A 16,373-nucleotide genomic window follows, 5' to 3' on the forward strand; every position below is an offset into this window, starting at 1 on the left:
TATCTTTTTTAATACTACCAGGGAACAAGGAAAACCAACCAGCCACTATGTCGAAGTTTATTTTTTCCAGCAAGCCCATTTCCAAAATGGCTTCCCACTTTATTCAAAATCCCGTATGGGGAAGGCTCGGTTTTCAAGTCCACCTGGAAATTACACCTGTGCAACCAGAAGTCCCGCTACTGTGGACGTGAGTTAGGATGAGCTGGTCACGTAACGTTCCCTTGCACCACTCAAAGCTCACCTGGTGCGTCGAGCCTGGGGGTGACCATTCCGTCTGGCAGCAGGAAACCGAGACCGAGGACAAGCAGGGTTCTGCCCCAGTCCAAGCGATGCCAAGGGTGGAACCGGGGCCTTCGGCATGCTAAGAGGTGAGGCGTTTCTCTCTCTAAGGCAACAGGGCTGTTTCCCAGCAATTCCAAACACCGTTCCCTCCTCATGGACGTTTTGCTGTAAGCCCTCCTTCTTCTTCATAAGGCCTATCTGCTGTTTAAACACTCAGTAATGATGAGGATCAGAGTGGAACCAAGAGGTAGCGGGGATCCTTCTAAGAAGGGAACCCTCTTGGTAATGACACAACACCACCACCGCCGGCATAGTAACCTCCAACGCTTTTGCTGATCCTACGATTTCGTCACACAGGTCCAAGTAATGCACTGGATGTCCAGCCATCTTAAAAAGTGTGATCTGTGACTTCCTTGTCTTCAACCTCATCCATCATTTAACGCCTGACAGCATTTTTGACTCTACATCCTTAACAGCAGCGCCTGCAACTCTCAGGCTGCTCGGAGTATCACTCTGGTGTATGAACCAAAAATCCTCAGCAACAGCAATATTTACCATGAGCTTCCTAATGGCATCTTCTCTACCTGCCATTGTTGGGTCAAGACTTCCAGCGTGAGGTGAGGGTGCCTGAAGGAAAGGCGTTTGCTGGGCAACTGCAGTGCCTGCCCTCCTCTGCCTGATTCTATGGGTCGTCCAGACTCTGGCATCCTCAGCAGGCGGGCCTCTTGGGCTCTCCCACCTTTTTGCTAGCCATCGAGGAAGAAAAGAAGGCAGAGCAGCGCAGGGCCTTCGGATGGTCATGCTGAGGAGCCCTCTGCCTGGGCTCATCTCGGGCCTGCAGGAACTGGTGTTTTTGATGGGAGAGAAGATCGGGGACGGTCATCCCCGTCAGGCCGTGCTGGTGGGATTTTGGAGGCGCCCGGAGGAAGCGGGCGGACCTCACCCGACTCAGCTCAGATGCTCAAACGCATCCTTCTGGCTGCTCTGAAAAGGCACCGGATGGTCTGCCTGCTACAACAGCCCTGAGGACAACTTCTGGACGCAGGAAGGGAGCAGCAGACACCTGGGTTTTTTACGGTTGCTCCAGCTCCCTGGTTTCATGGATCAGGCAAGGCCACCAGGCCACCGAATCAAACACAAATTCCAGTCCCTTCCTGGCAGCAAGAAAGATGCATTGCACAGGTTGCATCACCCAAGCTGAACAAACACCTGAAACAGAGTTGTCAAAACACTTGATTCATTACCATTTAATTCAGAGCACCTTGATTTATACGGTAACCCCAGAGAAAGCAAAGGTCTGCCTGAGAAGTGCTGACCTAAGTGTTAACTGCACTGATAGCAACAGTCCCCGTTTAAATTAAATTTGACTTCTCAGCCAGAAAGCACTTAAATAATACTACAGCTCCAACTCCCTTGAAAAGAGGGAATGTTCTTACCATAAATCTGCTCTGGGGAGAAGGGGGTTATCAGAAGATCTTTGCCCCCACCCCCCATCTGCAGGAGGTAGGGCTGCCCTGCCACTTCGACTCCTCTCCTGGGGGAGGAGCTCCCCCCCCACCCCGACTGGAAGTGCCAAATCAGGAAGCTCAAAGTGAACATGCTAAACATTCGCCAGGGAACAAGCTCTTCACTCGCAAGAGCCAAAAGGAATAAAGAAGACTTGGGCACCGGCCAGGACCAGCAAGGGGCCGTTCCTCTCCCGTAGCTGGCCGTTCAAAAGAGTGGGACGAAACCACCAAGAACCTGGGAGGGAGGGTCAAATGTCCTCCTTGCTCTCCCCAGAATGGATTTACAGCCAGACAAATCCCATTTTCTCTAGTAGAGCAAAAAGGATGTTCAAAGATCCTTCGGGATATGGAAAATCAGACACAGAGACTCCGGGAGGGGTCTGGGCGATCGCTCCATGAATGAGCCAGCCTCAAAAGTGCCCTCCAGCCAAACTTGGCTACGGCCAGTGGGAAAACATCACCTGTATGATGATGCAAGCAAATATGGCTGATGTCCCGGCAGCCTGCCCTATGATGTTCTCCAGGGAAGCCGTACTCCAGCTCCCCAACAGCTTGGGGAAAAGAGGCTCTTCCAAGTAAGTTCCTCATGGAGAGCTTTCCCTGTAGGTTCAAAAACCAGACTCAGGACCCAGGTAGAGAAATGGGGCACTGCAGCAGGGATGACGGAGAGCCGTTCGCTTGAGGCCCTTCATGGATCAGGGTGCCGGGAGAATCTTCCTTCACCACCTGACCTCACAATGCTGCCAAGCGCTGCCACTGGTCTCTTCACGTTAGAAAAACCACCTTGCGGGGAGTTCGAAAGAAGATACCTTCCCCATCGTTGGCTCCCCATCATTCTCCTCACTCGCAAGCAGGCTCTTCAATACCTTCTAATGGCTGATTTTCCCCTAGAGGCTAATTAATTCATTGCATCATCCAGGAGTCAATTTGCCTCAACCAAACCCCGCAGCCTTCGTGCTTCTAGTGGGACAATGAGACGGTTTGGAAGCAGCTTGAGAGAGGAAGTTCTCCCTGACTGGTAGTCTCCAACATCTCCAGACCAACATCAGTAGAAACGTCAGACCTTCAAGCCTTCTTGGTCAATGGGATTCTCCTTAGCTCCCAGGGAATGGATGCGGTAGAAGGGAAGGCATTTGCAATCCCAAGGCCACTTGTCTTCCCCATCTCGGAGCAGAAGCACCTGGTCATAAACTGATGGACTTGTCTGGTCTCCTGAATTGCAAAAGAATGCTACTATTCATATCACTTGACCTCTGGTGACCTCTAGGAAGGAGTACAGCGGCCTTTTGGTTCATTTGATACCGGCTAACACATCTGCAACAGTGTTGACTGGTCCTGAAAGGTGTCCTACCTGCGGATGCCAGGTGCTCATTCATCCAAAGGAAGGTCTTGTAGGGCAGCTCCCAGTGAAACAACCTTGACTTTGTACCACTTTAAATAAGTTTTCGCAGAACCGGTTGTGCCAAGCAGGTGATCTGGGGAAAGGAACCCTGCAGGGTCCAGAAGAGGCTTCCCCAGTTATCAGCTAACAAAGCATTACTTGAATGTTGACAAAGCATCTCTGAATCTACAGCATGGAAGTGCCTTCTGCTACAACCAGGTGACGAAAGCTCTCCATTCAAGGACGTGTGCCATTTGTTTGGATCTCAGCCCTGGCATGCACAAAGGGAACTTGCAGAAGAGAGTGCTTCCATTTTCACAGAATACCTCCATGTTACAGCGTTCCAAAAATAAATCCCTGTCTCGCTCGCTCACTCGCTTTCAAATAAAAGTGCTGGAAAGAGGGGCCTTGATTTTATGACCTATCAAGTCAACAAGCAGGCTCGGTGACATAAAGCCAAGCTCAAATGGGGGTGTGGGAATTCCAGCAGCGCTGTCTGAACACCGCCTGGCCCGTTCCAGTGTCAAGAGACAGCAGGACTTGAGGGGGACCAGCCTCGCGTGGCTTCCCAAAGCCACCGCTTCACCTTTCCAAAGACAGTTTCCCTCACTTTCCTCATTTAACACATCACTCAAACCACTTCAATAAAGCCACGATCATGTTGAAGAGAGGCCTCTGAGGAGCAGATGACACACCAATTAACAAAGCGCACGGAGACAAATGGTTCTGAGTAGCTGACTCGGGAGACAGGGGCAGGCAAGTGGAGAAACAGCAGGGCGGAGCGTTGTGCGGGAGAGCGCGGCAAACCAGTCCTCCCGATGCAAAAATGACGCACGCGCAGCCCCTCCAGCGCACAAGGCTGGAGGACGGAGGCGAGGGGCGCGTGAGGTCTCCCTGCAATAACAGCCCACGCGGCGCAGAAGGGGATCTTTCCATTTGATTGCCAACAAACCTGCGTGAGGTAGGCTAGGCTGAAAGAGGAGCTTCCCGGCTGAGCCAAGCAAAGTGTGCGGATTGTGTCCTGAGAAGGATCAAAGGTCCACACAACTGACAGCATCCCAACGGAAGGCGACCAGCCCTACCTGGTGCAAAGTTACAGCTAGGACGGAACGCGGAGGATAGCCAAGCTGCAGCCGCTGCGGCTAACCCGGCACGCTCCAGGAAAGCAACGTTCGCAAGGGCCACGGCCATTCTATCAGGGGCACCCCACATGTTCAAAAAGCCTGATCTGCTCTGGGGAACCCCAGATTTTTCCCTGAACCCCGCTATTCTCCGCTGCCCTGGCACTGGGAGTCCTTGGAAATGTCGGGCAAAGAAAGCTGACTGGCAGTCCAGGTTGCAGTTATGCATAAAAGGGATGGGAGGCCCGTGCGTGAAGTCCCTTCTCGGGGTGAAGGGGATGCCCAGGGGCTCCTCCTGCTCCAGAGAAATGCTTCCCCGCGGAACAAGCCCACTGCGCACCCAGAACGCTCCAGGCCAGCCTTCCAGACACACCAGTGGCCCTGCTTGGTGGGACTTCCGGGGGTTGCGGTCCAAGCACTTCTGCAGGCCACCAGCTTGAAGAAGGCTCTTCCATGTCAATGAACAGGCAAAAGCACACCCCAAAATATGGTAGCGCTAGAAATCTCCCTGCCCCTCAGCTGTGCACCTTGTGGTTGAACCGATACCTGCCCCCACCCCCCAAATAGGGGAGGGGGCATGAATGGAGCTACTGTGCCTCGAGCATGGGGGCCTCGGTTCATCGGGTCACTTCCCCCTGCAGACGGGATCTCTCTTGAAACCTGTCCAGTTCCAGGCCCTGAACTGACTGGGTTTTGGGTACAGTCGGAAGTGTATCATAGGAGAGCGCTTACCTCCATGAAGGAAATTCCTAGACTCCAAACATCCGAGTGAATGCCGTACTGCTCCCCTGAAATTCGTTCTGGCTATTGGAGACAAATGGGGGGGTTGCGGGGGAAGAGAGAAAGAAGACGGTTGAGCCAAATGAAGTGTCAAGAGGTGAGAACACACATTTTGCAAGGGAAATAAAAACACGGATTCTCAAGTTTTGGTTAAATGATTGAAGGCATTTACTGAAGTAGATTCTATTGACAACTTTTCAGTGGCAGGTTAAGATTATCCTTGGCAACAAAGCATTTAACTAAAGTCGTATTCTAATGAGGCACTATGTCCATTACTTAACAGGTCTTGGTACTTAACTCGTGTAAATTCTGGTAGATTTTTCCTACTTGAATTTGGCTTTTAAATTATGTTTTTATTGCCACATTGTATTTTGCATTGTATCTTTATTGCATTTTATCTGCTGTTGGGAACCAACAAATAAATAAAACAAATAAAACAACCAATTTTATTCTCCCACTATTTTAATTGTTAAATTGTTTTAATCTGTGGTTTTACACTTAATATTGGATGCTGTGCTATTCTTACTGTTATTTTGATTCTGTTTTATTGTTGTGGCTGTGAAGTGTCCCGAGACATCTGCAATGGGACAGCAGGCAAGAGTTATAAATAAACGAATGAATGAAGGAACCGCTGGGGGAGCCCTGGCTCCTGGGCCGTGGAATGCCATTGGCAGCGGCACCGGCAGGGGAGCAGCGAGGACTCTCCGAGGCCACGCCAGCGTCCACGCATCCGCCGGGTGAGGGTGGCGGCACGTCCTGACACATTTTTCCCACCGGAGCAACCCCACCCTGGGGCCAGAGATGGAGGCCTCTCGGGCAGCCGAGCCAAACGGGGCCAGAGCGCCCACTGCGCTTCGCAGCCAGCTCCCTGCTCGCAACCAGAAGGCCGCAACGCTCTCTGCTACTCACGGCAGCGGTGTGCTGGTTCAGGTCCCCGCCCCGCACCTTCCAGGAGAGCTGGCCCACAAACCCCAACCAAATCACTCCTCTTCCCACTGATTTCTGTGGCCAGAGCTTTCCATGTGGGGCTCAATTTCCTTGGGTATCCCTGCCCTGAGCAGGAGGACCCCCACCTAAAAATTGGGGAACTGGATCATACAAAGCAGATATTTCTGCTTTGATCCCATGCAATCCCAAAGGCTCCAATCACCGTTACGAAGTTTATACATATGCAGCTAAACAATCCCAATGAAATTAGCCCCCCGAACGACTCAAGGCAGCTTTTCCACTCCACCCCAAGCACATGCGCAAAGCACCCATCTCTCCAGCAGCCTGCACGGGGGCGTGCCTGCCTTTGGTGAGCCAAGATGGATGCTCAGAAACTCGGCTTTCATTTAAACGTTCCCAGACTAATGTACGTGGCAGCTAGCAAATGAAAGAGGCTGGGATCACACCAATTAGCGGCCAGTTTAATGCCGTTCCAGGAGCGCCAAATAGCCAGCCAGCTCTTTCCCACACAAGCTCTGCTCCCGGTTTCGCCAAGGTCAAGTACAGTGTGAAGTGGAACAATAAAAGACTTGCGGAGATGGCTCCTTCCCACTGTGCCGTTAATGCACCTGCCTAGTTCAGGCACCTTGCTCAACTCATTCCCCCTCCGTTCTGCAAGCGCCGAGACGCCTTTAGAGAAAAATAAATGTGCCCAAATTAGTGCCAGTCGAACGTGCTCGAGGAGGCTGCCTCGCGGCCACTAATCCTAGGTCAGGAGCTTTTAGCGCCAAGTAAATGTTAAGTAACAAACACAGACACAGTTGGGCTAAACGATCTTTAAGACGAAGCCTCCAGACACAACAGAGACAGTGCGATCCCACAGGCAAAGGGCAGCCGAGAACAGAGCAGCTCGCTTCTAAGCCAAGTTTCTCGGAGCAGCTGGTGGGGTTTATCTGGGAAAGCATACTTTGCCCCCGATCTGCCCTGGACTGCAGCCCTGGGAGCGGGGGCCTGCTGGGTCACACACCAGCTCCCTGCTGGCTGCACCAGGAGAGGACACTCCGCTCCAGGAAGAGGGTTCTGGAGAGTGAAGGGGGCCTCTGTAATGCTCCCGGGTCTGCCGCTCTCCCCTTGGTTCACGGTGCGAGCCTTGAGCTGCCAGATGTGCGGAAACTCCTCCTTCGCAGTGCAAAGGGGCAGCCTTGCTAGGGCGGGCATCAGACTGATTCTGGCCACACGCATTTCAGCTGAAATAAAGCCATGAAGAGTCCTAGAAAAGGGCCAGGAAATGACAAGGTTCGTTGGAACAGTCGTTGTGGAAGGGGAGGCGCTGATGTTGCCAGAAGGGGAGCTCCCACTTTAGAGATGGAGGGTTCTCTTCTGGCAGAGCAGTTCATTTAATCAGACTGGAGTTAGCCTATAACAGGGATTCCTGCTACTTTTGCATGTCCCCAATGTGGTAGAATCTCAGGAACAAGCACCAAACAGAGGGGGCAATGAAGGGGAAAAGAACTCCCCGAAACCCCAAAATCTTTTGCAGCAAAGTGGGTGTTTAAGGGTCCAACCCACCTTTTTTATACCCTGTCCTCTAAAATGACAAAGTTTCTTTCAGCATGGGCATAAGCAGTGCGTGGAGCTGGTCCCCACCCTTGGTCGGCATCCCGGATCTGGGATTCTGAAGCGGAATGGGAGCTTGAGGCAGCAACGACGGAAGAGCAGGCAGCAGCTCTGGCTTGCAAGAGCCTCCAGGGTTGCTGGCCCAAAGGGAGCTTCGTGGCCCAACTGGACCTCTGCTGGCAATACTGATCCCTTTTCAACTTTTTATATAGTGTTTAGTACAATTTGAGCATATAATCCTAACATGCAAAAGCTGCTAAGCACAAACTTACGAAAGCCACTTGGCCCTGTTGCTCTGGCCTCACCTCACAAATTACTTAAAATGTGCGGCTGACGATGGGTTGCTGAAGGGCCAGAGGAGGGGGAAAGCCCTTCCGTAAGCCCCAGGTGGTGCGGCCAAGATGCTCCCGTTCCAAGCAAAATCCAGCCAGCCACGAGAGCCCCAGCCCACCACTTGCAATCCACACACGGCACACTCGTGTGTGAGTGTGCAGTCAAGGCACACACGGGGACCAAGCGCCCTGCTGTATGAATTTCACGCGCTTCCTTGTTTAGCCCCGTCAGCACTCCAACCAAATTAGGCATCTCAAGGACCCACCGAGAGGTTACACCTGCCCATCTTGACCCTTGTACACCAGATGGAATGGGATACAGTATTGCTCGCCTCTCTTCATTCCCAGTGTTCATAGATTTCTTTCCCCTAAGATTAAACTAAGGGGTGGTGTGGGGAGGAGAGGATCTGGTGACAGGAACCAAATTCTTTCAAGAGGCAAAGCAGACCTAACAAAGAACGGATGAAACATCTTACGGCTTTAATCCTCACTTTTTTCAATTAACAGATGGATGTATCACAGTCATCCGTAAACAATAAGAAAAAAAGTAATTTCTTTAATGCACACCTGGGAAATAGATGTGTAATTGAGGTTTGTACTTTAAAAGGAATAATACAATTTAATTATTACTGCTATTTAAGGAAATCAAGAAGAAGAGTGGAGTCAGATGAAATAATTTGTTTGAAGTCTTCCCAACTTAAATCAGAGTTTCAACTCTCATGGAGTTTCAACTCTCATGGAGTTTCAACTCTCATGAGAGTTTCACATCTCATGGCCACAGAGATGTGGCCATGAGAAAGGCAGATAACCAAAAGCAATCGGTTTGAGCTCTTCTCAGTTCCCCCTTCTGCACTTAACTGATATATATCCACTGATCAAAAAAAAAGGGGGGGGGCGGGGGGAAGAGCAGGCCAAGGACTGGAAAAGTGAGGGAAATAGGCTATTTATTCAAGAGGGATCACAGTCTTGCTTGTGCCACGGGAGTCGAAGCAGCCTCTCACAAACCAGGTGGAAGCGCTGATCCCGGCACCAGCCTCGCTCCCTGATGCGTGAGCTTGTCCCCGAGCAGACGCGGTTCCAAATGACATGAGCCTGATCTAGAGGGGTTGGTGGGTCGTGCCCAAATGCCGTTCCCCCTTTCGCAAATTCCTTGGAAGTACCTGGGGGCCAGGGCTGGAAAGAAGGTTCGCACCAGTAAGCAGAAAGAGTGGCAGGAGAGCTGCCCTGTGGGGAAGGAAAGAGGGCAGCCCTCCAATCTAGGGACATCGTTCTGCTAGGAAAAGCCCCACTTAAACTCCAGGATCAAGGACTGCAGGGATGACGATACCTGACCTGTGCAGCCCTCAACCTTCTGCAGGGCCAGGGTGGACAGGCGGCATCCGTTTCAACCCAGGAACTTCCTGCAGCGTTGTTCTGCATTCTATTCCGTCCCGTTATTTCCCGTGCCCTTTCCAACATTGTCACCATCTCCGTTTACTGTTCTTACATAGCCCGGTTACACCGAGGGAGCACAGAATGCCAAAGAATCCCCCAGGGGTCTCCTTGGAAGAGCACAGACTTGCACACAAACGGCCCGAGACCTCTCCAAACCAAGTGCTTTTCTCCAGAGCGCTGTGTGTGCTTCCGTGCCCGTGCAACACTTGGTGTGTACAAGCGCAGGCTGCCCGATTTCTGACCAGGTGCACACGGAGCTGGCTCAGCCATCAGCGCGAATGGGCGGACCTCACAGGCACGGGAGCCTCCCAGCAGCACTCCCTGCATTTCCTGTTTTCACAGAATTCCTCCTGATTTTGCTAGGGCGTTCTTAAAAAGAAATTCAAGGCATACGGAACAGTAGGAGAGCCAGAAGCTGAACTGAGTCTCACTCAAAGCCACAATAGGTTTTTAGTGCATAATACAAGCATGCATATAAATTTACTCACCGCCATATAAGCATTTGTCCCAACATACGTCTTGGCTATGGAATTCACCAGCTATCAGACAAAACAGTCTGTTAGAGCCATATAAAGATAATGTGGGAATAAAACGGGCAATTATTCCTCATTTAACCTACAATCATTCTATGTATAAATCAGCTAAAAATTATATAAAGGGGGGGAAGACAAATTTGCCTCTGAAGGCATTAAAAATGATTAAATTCCCCCTTTCTTTTTGAACAAGAGCCCTAATTTAAAACAACCACCACATTTAAGTTTATGGCAGATAACCTTAAAGAAAATTGTGTTTTAAGCAGGATGCTTAGAGTTTTTAGTACCCCACCAACCAGTGGGAGATAAAAAAGTCTATTGGAAGAAGCATTTTATTTTTATTTTTTGCTGCATATTCAGCCCGTTTCCCACCCCCTCCTCCCCGCACTGTCAGCTGGGCTCTAGATGCGAATACAGCCACCTTCATTATCAAGCTGGGATGAACACTAAATATGCTGGAGGGACAACAGTCTTTGACAACGCATAATGCAGCGGTGACCTTCTCTTTGGTCCTCATGTTTGGCTGAGAGGAAAGGTGGCCGCCATTCAATTCAACATCGCAGAAAGCTCACGGGTCAGTATCACGGAGGTTCTCGGGGGAGGCCCAAAATGGAAATTAATTAAAATTTGTGCTGCACATTGTCGAAGCCGCCACCATTGTTGCTCCCAATATTAATTTTTACTGTGGGCCAGTTCAGCCTCCCCTGACGCTTCTCTCGCTCTGCCCTCCCTTTTGTTTGGGCCAAACGCTTCCAGAGCCAAGCTGCATATCAATGAAGTCTCCTATTCGTAAGTAGTAATTACAATATCAGCAGTTTTTACTGTCATTAAACAATGAACAATCATATTCTGATGAAGAAAAGTCACCAGGAGATTAAGAGGATAACCGCGTGTTCCCAGAAGAGAGGAGCTGGACGTGAGGGCTCTGTTTGTCTGGTGGCCGGCTTGGCGCTGTGGCAAGAGGCGGCAGCGGGCGCGTGCGGAGGAGAGGCAGCCAGTGACACGTACCTGAGTGCTCACCCCGAAGTCGCAGAGCTTCACCTGGCCCCTCGTGTTCACCAACATATTTGAGGGTTTCACGTCTGCACAGGAAGGCAAAAGGTGACGGTCAGAGAAGGCCTGCTCATGGAGCTTTCCCGCTGCACTAAGGATGCCTCACGGAGTGCCAAACCCTGTCCAGGCACCACGCGAAAATCAGGAGAACCGCCACCGCAGCACCTGGGCCCCTGAGCTGATGGCCCAAGAGAGTCAAGGCCGAAAGAGGACCGGGCCAGGAACAGAAAATCAAGCGAGCTTTGCCACTTATGGGTCACAAATTCCATAAATATTGAAAGAGTGGCAGGGCCGGCCAGTGAGAAAGAGGATTCTGGGAATAATGGAGCTAAACGTCTGGCGGCCTCAGCTAACCTGACGGAGGGGATCGAGCCTTTCTGTCGTGCAAGACAAGTACCCCAGCGGGCAACCTCAGGGCTAACCTTCAACCTGCTGAAAGCCAAGGGACCAAGGATGGGGAGCAGCGGGAGGCGCTCTTGCGAACGTGTCCAGAGAGCTCAACGCACAGACAAGATCAAGGCAGGCCAGCACCCTGTTTCCAGCAGATGCCACTGGGAAGTCCATGGAACGGGCGTGGAAAGGACACCTTTCTCCTTCTCTGTCTGTTCCCACCCTGCGGAGCTAGACTACCTCCACAGCATGGAGAGGCCGCCAAGTTAAGGAGGCCGATGGCTGTCGACAGTGGAGCCACTGGAGGAATCCTGTCTGGATGGGGAGCTATGGCAGCCATGCTAGGAGACCAAGAGCAGCCTGGACCTTCTCTGAAGATGGCCACTAAGGCTCCTCCCGAGGAGGGGCACTTGGCTTCCAGGAAGGGACTCTGTGACCACCAGATCCCCAGCAGCATCGGCACTTCGAGAGGCAGGCCGGAGCCAGCCCGTGAGGAGTGCTCCTTTACAAAGCAAAGCTCCTCACAGTACCGACTCCTCGTGAGTAGGCCCACCTCACAATGAGGCCTCTTTCAGATGCCTCTGCTAAGCAGCAGCTGAGTCTAGGCTGGTCCCTGGAAGGTTCCACTTGTAAGCCTACGTCCTGGGGAGAGTGGGGAAGATGCTAGAGCAATATTTTACTTCCGCTCCCAGGACCCTGAAGCCTGGCTCCCTCAGCTGAATTGGACTCCTCTCTTTGGTTGTGCCTGGACTGAACTGTCCACTCGTCCTTTTGCCTGAGCTTCTGCCCACTTCTTGTCCCTCAAAAGGGATTTGCCACATCCTGGCTTGCCTCATCCAGGTCTTTTTAAAAGCCTCCTCAGTTTGGGTCTCAAACGCTCGCCCCCCGTCCCCCCCCCCAGGAAAGAAAGTGCCCTCTTGCTGGAGCACAGGTTTCTTTCCTTTGACAGGGTGCTTGCCGTGGCCCCAGCCCTGCGACAGGCTCACGCGCAAGCGGATCCCACGCTTGGGATCCAGGGGACGGGTGCAAAAGGCGCACGTCTGCTCCCTCCATGCAGCAGAGCTGAGGGTCACTTCCCGAGGCCTGGGACAAGCGACGCAAGCTAGGCCTGTCGCTGGAAGGGGCGTGGACGGCTCGGCATGCCCGGAGCTGCCTTCGTGTCCTCAGGATTAAAGTAATACTCAACATGCTGTTAGCATCAACCGCATTAGATGTTCTTCATTAGCCCTAACAATCACAGCTGCAAAGGTCTGGAGTAGGAATGCTTTCCCTCCGTGAGCTCCTTCCAGCCGGCTTTGGAAGCGGGAGTGAGCAACAGGGTTCGCTTGAACTTCGGACAGACAAAGTTCCCAACCAGACCTATGGAAATCCACCACGAAGTACATTTTGTGTGCTTCAAAAAATCACATGAATCTATTTTGTTGAGTAAGAAAAATGAATAAGTGGAAGCTTTCTCTCTGTGTGTAATGCTCTCTCGGAGCATCTGTTTGTGATTAATACTTCCATTTGGAATGTGGAAGAATTTAAACAAGAGCCAAAATGGGACATTATGTTCCCATCCTCACAAGTGTTTCCTTAATACAAATTATTTATATGAGACAAGCCTTATGGAGAACGAACAGACGCCTTTTCATTCTACCTCCATCTGAGCCGGTTTTACCAGACACTGGGGGAAACGGCCAGGGGTGCTCTTTCTTTGCCATTACCAGAACTATCAACAAGGGGGTCAGGATGTGGAATACAGAAACATTTCAGTCGCCTTATTCAAAAGCAAATAGATGTTTTTAAAGCTGCGCAACCCGTTTTATTCAAAATCATTTTTAAAACCGCACTCTCCACCTTGATTGCGCAGGCATTAGAGTGCAGAATTCCAGAGTTCAAGGAAGCAGATCAATGCAAGCCCGAGTTAGAGATGCAAACCGCTGCGAGATCGTCTTCAGCGGCAGCACAGTATACGGGCGCACTTTTCGTGTCCCTTAGCAATTTAGCTGCCGCTGTTCCAATTCTGTTGCTTCTTTTCAGAACTCAAAGGAGCATGGACAAATGAACTCAGTGAAAGAGGAGATGGCTGTGTCATTAGGAGCCACCTGCTCTGGTCAAAATCTGCAGGCTTGGTTCATGCCAAAGGTTCTTCACTTCCCAGGCTTCCAAGCCTCCGTGTTTTGGTAACTGATGGCAGACGGGTGCGTTCCAGGGGAAAATGGGGCCAGGCCAATTCCTCGGCATGAGGCATCCATCAGCACATGTGTCCAGGATACTGTATCCTATCATCCACACAGTATCACCTGTGCAAAGGCTAGCCTGAAGATAAATGGGGAAGGAACACCTTCACCATCCAAGTGCAACTTACACCTTAAAAAAAAAAAGTTGCAGTGCTGACGGTATTTACGGTACCGAGAGCACCACAGCACTTGGCAATGTTGCCTCAAACGCAAGCTGAATCTTTCGCCTAGAATGGATGAGTTCCAACTGACACTGTGGGATGGGAAGGCCCTAAAGGTAGCTGATGGCTGTTCAGTTTGCAATTTGTATCCCAAGAACCTGTAGAACTTTGAAGAAGGGTGACGGGGAAAGAAAGAGCGGCCGAGGGCTTGTACCCCACGCGCACAGCCTGAGAGCTCCGCCAACCAAGCTGTCTCCGAAAAAAGGAAAATTAGCAGGACAAGAGCCTACCAGGTACCTGAGAAGGGAACGCATATTGACCTCAGGAACCCCAGTGAAGGGCTAAATTACCGGCAAAATGTGTGGCTAAGGAGCGCCCTGCCATAAAAATGCCAAAATGTAAACTGCTGCTCATTTGCTTATAGATTGTAGTCACAGTATGTAGCATTTCAGCCAATAGAAGCAATTTGAATCTTCATAATTCTCGGTTCTGTCTTGAACCTTGGTTTATTGGGGTCTAGTCAAATTTTCATGCAGCAGATGAAGTAAACTGTAAAAGAATGTCTAATTTTGGCATCAGCCAGTTAATCTTTCAGACTTTGCAAAGATTCCTCTTCTGAAATTAGAAGGAACTATGATATGCACTTGGAATATGCAAGAAGAACTTGCCTCTGTGTAAAATTTTTAAGCTCCATAAATACGTAAGTCCTTTAACAACCTACAGAGGAGAGAGAGAAAAAGAAATGAGTGACGGCCTTTAATAAAGATATAACAGCAACAGGCATTTTCATTTTCAAATCTAGAGTTAGAATTGCACTCTATTTCATTGCACAGCAAACATTAAAAATACAAACGTTTTTGTCCATATTTGAGGGAATGAGTCAACATATACCCCGTTTCACATTCGCTGTTCACACCTGACCATAAATAATGCCCTTCCTTGTCCAAGCGACCTCTCCCGCGCCCGCGGGCAGCAGCCTCCAGGCTCCCTGACATTACTGCAAGGAGGGGCAGCCCTGGCATGGCAGCTTCCCTTCCTTCAGGTCAGCGGCGAGTGGGACGGGTGCACGGAGCTGCTGCTCCCCGATCTTCTTCCCCTCGTAGCACTGCCTTGAGAGCGCTTGCGCAAATTCCATCGCAGAAGTGTAAGAAGGCACATGCCTCCCGCGAGAGCCCACAGCTGCAGGCAGCTGGGCTGCTCGGTGCTTGCAGGCGTGCACAAAACCCCAGAGGACATGCACACCAGAGCATGGTGCCCCACATCACTGTGGCCGGAGGGGAAAAGCATCTGAGAGGAAAGTGCCTGAACGCTCGGGATGCCTCTCGGGATGGCGCTGCCAGGGGCGCCACAGAGATACGAGACGATCACAGGAAAAGTGGCGCCCTATAGCCCAGGGGCCAGGGAAGACTCTCCGGGACAGACCCTGTAGGCACGACCACAACCACCACCACACAGCGCTGCCAATGCCCAACCCACGGACCGGATCCAGGAGAATGCCATGGCCCGTGGGACAAAACGCTGACGAGAGAGTGGCTGGGTTCGCGTGACAGAACAAGCCACGGCGGCGGGGTTGCTTTTAAACCAGGGCTTGTTAAAAAGCAGCGGCAGAGAAGCATACTGAGGGTGCGACCCTGGAGCTGGCCACACGATGCACCCCCACCCACCCACCCACCCCCGGTGGTTCTCGCAGGTGCCTTCTGCAAGCCGCCCTGGAGTTTGCTCTCGGACAGTGGCATCTTTCCTCTCTCGCTGAAGATGCTTCTCCAAACGGGGAGCACACGGGCAACACGTGCGGAGTGGCCCTGGAGAACGCACATCTCCCATGCAGCCCTCCTCCCTCTCCCGCACTCGTCTGCTGCCCACAACATGCCTTGGGGCTGGAATCGGGTCCCGTGGGCACCTTCCCCGGCCTCGCCAACCCCTGTGGCACAAGCGCTTCCCGAAAGGCAGCCCAGCCCCACTGCCAAGCAGCTGCACAGGAGCACCACTCAGGAAGGCATTGGCTCGCTTGGGGTTCACTGGGTTTGCCTGCCACCCCGTCCCTCACGGGCTCTCTGGGCGGCTCACGCAAAACAGAAACAACAGCATAACCTAAGAAAATAAACCAATGCCATCGAAAACCACATAAAATCCAACTAATATAAAGTGTGGAAACAGGAGAATACACAACAATAAAAGCAGCAATAAAACCACCGACAAAAAGCAGATAAAGCCACAGTGCTAAAAATAGGCACTAAATAAATAAGTCTTGACTTGACAGCGAAAACAGGGTGACGAGGGTGCCAGCTGCCCCCCCTTTTGGAAAAGAGGTCCAAAGATGAGGTGAGATACCCGTTTTCTTGCCGATTCCTCCCTCACCTCGTTTGGGAAGGAGGGCTCACAAAGGAGGGCCTCTGCTGAAGGTCGAAGTGGTCTGGCAGGGATACATGGGGGGAGGGAGGGAGGCATGCCGCCAGCTGTCCGGGTCCCACGCCCAACGTTCCCAACGCTGCCGGCCGGGTGTGCAGCGCTCCGGAGAACACCAGGCAGGGTGCGGCAGCCGCACGGCAGCGCCCACAGTATGAGCACGTGGTGGCTGCCCATTCAAATGATGGCGCGGGCCCCATGCGCCCGCCACAAGCCCCACCGCGGC

The 16,373-nt window shown here is 51.7% G+C and overlaps 1 protein-coding gene across 4 annotated transcripts in view; it reads right to left on the reverse strand.

Moving 5' to 3' along the window:
- MAP2K5 (mitogen-activated protein kinase kinase 5) overlaps nucleotides 1–16,373 on the reverse strand; it is a 115,648-nt gene that overhangs the window by 62,232 nt on the left and 37,043 nt on the right. For all 4 annotated transcript variants that reach the window (XM_044444799.1, XM_044444800.1, XM_044444801.1 and 1 more), the window contains exons 12-15: nucleotides 14,410–14,458; nucleotides 10,924–10,997; nucleotides 9,871–9,921; nucleotides 5,025–5,096 (exon numbers count right to left, since the gene is read on the reverse strand). In XM_044444799.1, coding sequence (XP_044300734.1) covers nucleotides 5,025–5,096; nucleotides 9,871–9,921; nucleotides 10,924–10,997; nucleotides 14,410–14,458 — 246 coding nt within the window. The remainder of the gene's footprint in view (nucleotides 1–5,024; nucleotides 5,097–9,870; nucleotides 9,922–10,923; nucleotides 10,998–14,409; nucleotides 14,459–16,373) is intronic.

This window comes from Varanus komodoensis, unplaced genomic scaffold (assembly GCF_004798865.1).
Source record: "Varanus komodoensis strain SLA01 unplaced genomic scaffold, ASM479886v1 scaffold46_1, whole genome shotgun sequence".
Classification (NCBI taxonomy): Eukaryota; Metazoa; Chordata; class Lepidosauria; order Squamata; family Varanidae; genus Varanus; species Varanus komodoensis.